The sequence below is a fragment of the Spermophilus citellus genome, assembly GCF_964194105.1.
Source record: "Spermophilus citellus genome assembly, chromosome: 1".
In the NCBI taxonomy this organism is placed as follows: domain Eukaryota; kingdom Metazoa; phylum Chordata; class Mammalia; order Rodentia; family Sciuridae; genus Spermophilus; species Spermophilus citellus.
In genome coordinates, this window is record NC_138182.1 from 218,156,699 (window position 1) to 218,159,841 (window position 3,143).

At 38.1% G+C, this 3,143-nt stretch overlaps 1 protein-coding gene across 1 annotated transcript; it reads right to left on the reverse strand.

Moving 5' to 3' along the window:
- Positions 1–1,893: 1,893 nt before the first annotated feature.
- LOC308656110 (neurofilament light polypeptide-like) lies at positions 1,894–2,751 on the reverse strand (the record flags this gene model as incomplete). Its single annotated transcript, XM_081306809.1, has 1 exon — positions 1,894–2,751. A coding segment is annotated over one exon (858 nt), but the record flags the coding sequence as incomplete, so codon positions are not given.
- Positions 2,752–3,143: the final 392 nt, after the last annotated feature.

Sequence of the window (3,143 nt, forward strand, 5' to 3'; positions counted from 1 at the left end):
CTTTTTAACAAATACTATTAAAGTAACTGGTTGACCATTCAGAAAAAGACAAGACTAGCTTCAAATCCCACACCACACACATGGGAATAAACACCAAAGAGTGAATGGACTTGGATGTAAAAATCACAACACACACATTTTAGAAAAAATGGGTCCTCTGCTTTCTGTGAGTCAAAATCTAGATGTATAAAATCTGATATTTTTACTTGATAAAAACAAAATTCATGTCAAAATAGTACATTAACAAAAATAAAATTCACACTATAAGAATGAATAAGAGTTACAAACTGGAAAGAAATGTTTTTCCATAACATTTCTGAGAAAATACTTATATCCAAAATAGATATAAAATACTCAAAAACAAAACAGTGCTTTTTAAAAAAATTAAAGCATTGAAAAGATAATTATTTTTAAAAAATAGAGAAAATAATTAGTCATAGAAAATATTTTAAACATTTTTAGTTATTAGAGAAACATATACTAAAACCATCAGGAGATGCTAATGCATGCATATTAGAATGATCAAAATGAAAAATAGTGACATGCCAAATGTGGGTGAGGATGCAAAGCAATTGGAATGTGCATAATGTTGTAGTGAGAATAAAAAATAAAAAAGTCAATCATCTGGAGAATAGTATGAAAGTTGGTTAAAAGTATAGTGACTATTCTCTCCTGGAATCCCATTTCTATGTATTTACCCTAGAAAAAATAAAAACTTTTAATTACACAAACACCTGTACAAAAATAGCAGCTCTATTCATAATCACCAAAACCTGGAAATAACAGATGTTCTTCATTGATTGTAAAACTATACCACAACATATCATACCACAGCACACAAATTGGTAATAAAGATGAATGAAATCTTAGCATAAATAGTTTAAATAAATCTTTAAAACATTACACTGTGTGATGGAAGCAAATTGCAGCCTGTTAAAACCTCTAAGTTTCCATTTGAATGGCTCCTGCAGCACAGCTATAATCAGGGGAATAGATAAATGGATGCCAGCAGTTGAGAAGACAGGGGTCCTGACCACAAGGCTCAGCATAGGGATATGCTGGGGCCTATGGAAGTGTGGACTTTGATTATGGTGGTGATATAATAAATCCACACTGTGCTCAAATGCACAGAAGCATGCAGCATAAGGGCCAATTGTATTGTGTGATGATAAAAAAGGTAATTGTATCGTGTGATAATAAAAACATGGAAAAATACCCTCAAAAACTACAAGAACATATACAGAAAAAGCTAACAACACTCCTAATATATAAAGAGTGTATAAAATTCTTATGAATGTTGCAAGATTATTTTTAGGAAAATGAATTAAGATAGATATAAGGGGAGGACATAAAAGAAGTGAAAAAACTGGCCCCAAAAAACCCTTACTTAAATACATTAAAAAATTATCTCAATCTTACAATAAAACATAAACTTAAAACTATACTTAGATTATATATATTTTTTTTGTCATTCAATGTAACTTTATTTACTATTTATTGCACATAACTCAAGGTCTTTAATTTCTAACCACCAAAGGTTCAAAGGACTATTTTTCCATAAAGTTTAACATTGACATTAGTGAATTCATTTATTCGTGTTGTGATTTTATTGTAAACATCTGAATGATTCACATTGCCATAGATCCTGAACTCATAAGCGTGGACCATGCACAGGCTGGTAGCAAGCCAGAAAGCCACTCTGCAAGCAAACGGATACTCTGCATAAGGAGAAAATTCATAGCACAACATTGAATGTCCAACCTAAGTCATCTCAGAATTATACGTATATTGACTTCTTAATTCATATGGGGTCTGGAACTCAACTGGTTGGTTGGTGATGAGGTTGACCTGATTTCGGGAAAAATTTTCCTGGAATAATGAGGGAAAGGGGGCTCAATCTTTCTTCTTGGTTGCTTGCTCCTCCCCAGCACCTACTTCTTTCTTCTCCTCCTCTTCAGCTTCTTTGGTTTCTTCTCCTTCTTCACCTTCACCTCCTCCTTCTTCTTCCTCTTTAGCTTCTTCAGATTCTTCCTTGGCAGCTTCTTCCTCTTCAGCTCCCTCCTCTTCCTCACCCTCTTCCTTTTCCTTCTCCTCCTCTTCAGCTTCCCCTTCAGAGGGCGGCTCGTCCTTGGCTTCCTCGGCTTTGGCAGCCTCGATGGTCTCCTCCACCTCAATCTGCTCTTCCTGGACGTGGCTGGTGTAGTAAGAGGGGAAGGAGCGGGCGGACATCAAGTAGGAGCTGGTCTGCAGACCTCCATAGGCAGATCGGCCAAAGACTTGGGAGCTTTGGGAGTAGCCGCTGGTTAAGCTGCCCACGCTGGTGAAACTGAGCCGGGTCTCCTCGCCTTCCAAGAGTTTCCTGTAAGCTGCAATCTCAATGTCCAAAGCCATCTTCACGTTGAGGAGATCTTGGTATTCTTTTAGGTAGCGGGCCATTTCGCTCTTGGTGGTTCTCAGTTCGTTTTCTAATTTGTTGATTGTGTCCTGCATAGCACTGATGTCGGCGTTCTGCTTGTCCTCTAGCTCCTGCAGCTGCTTCTCAAGGGCTTCGTTCATACCCCTGCACGCTTCGATCTCCAGGGTCTTGGCCTTGAGCAAGCGACGGCTCTCAGACACCTCGTCCTTGGCAGCGCGCACCGCGTCGGTGTTCTTGGCTGCGCTCTCGGTCAGCACCGTGAAGCGACTCTTGAACCACTCTTCGGCATTCTGCATGTTCTTGGCGGCCAGCTTCTCATATTGCGCGCGGATGTATTAGTTCTTATTATTTATACATGACAGTATGAATGACATCATATTATACATATATGGAGTATAACTTTTCATTTTCTCTGGCTGCACATGATATAGAATTTTACTGGTAGTGTAATCATATATGCACATAAGAAAGTAATGTCTGATTCATGAGAAAGTAATGTATAATTCATAAGACTGTCTTTCCTAGTCTCATTCTCCCTCCCTTCTGCTCATTCCCCTTTGTCTAATCTAAAGTACTTCTATGTTTCCCTACCCTCTCCCCTTATTGTGAGTTAGCATCCACATATCAGCCTTGGTTTTTTGGATTGGCTTATTTCACTTAGCATGATAGCCTCCAGTTCCAACCGTTTACCAGCAAATGCCATAATTTCATTTCTCTTTATGGCTAA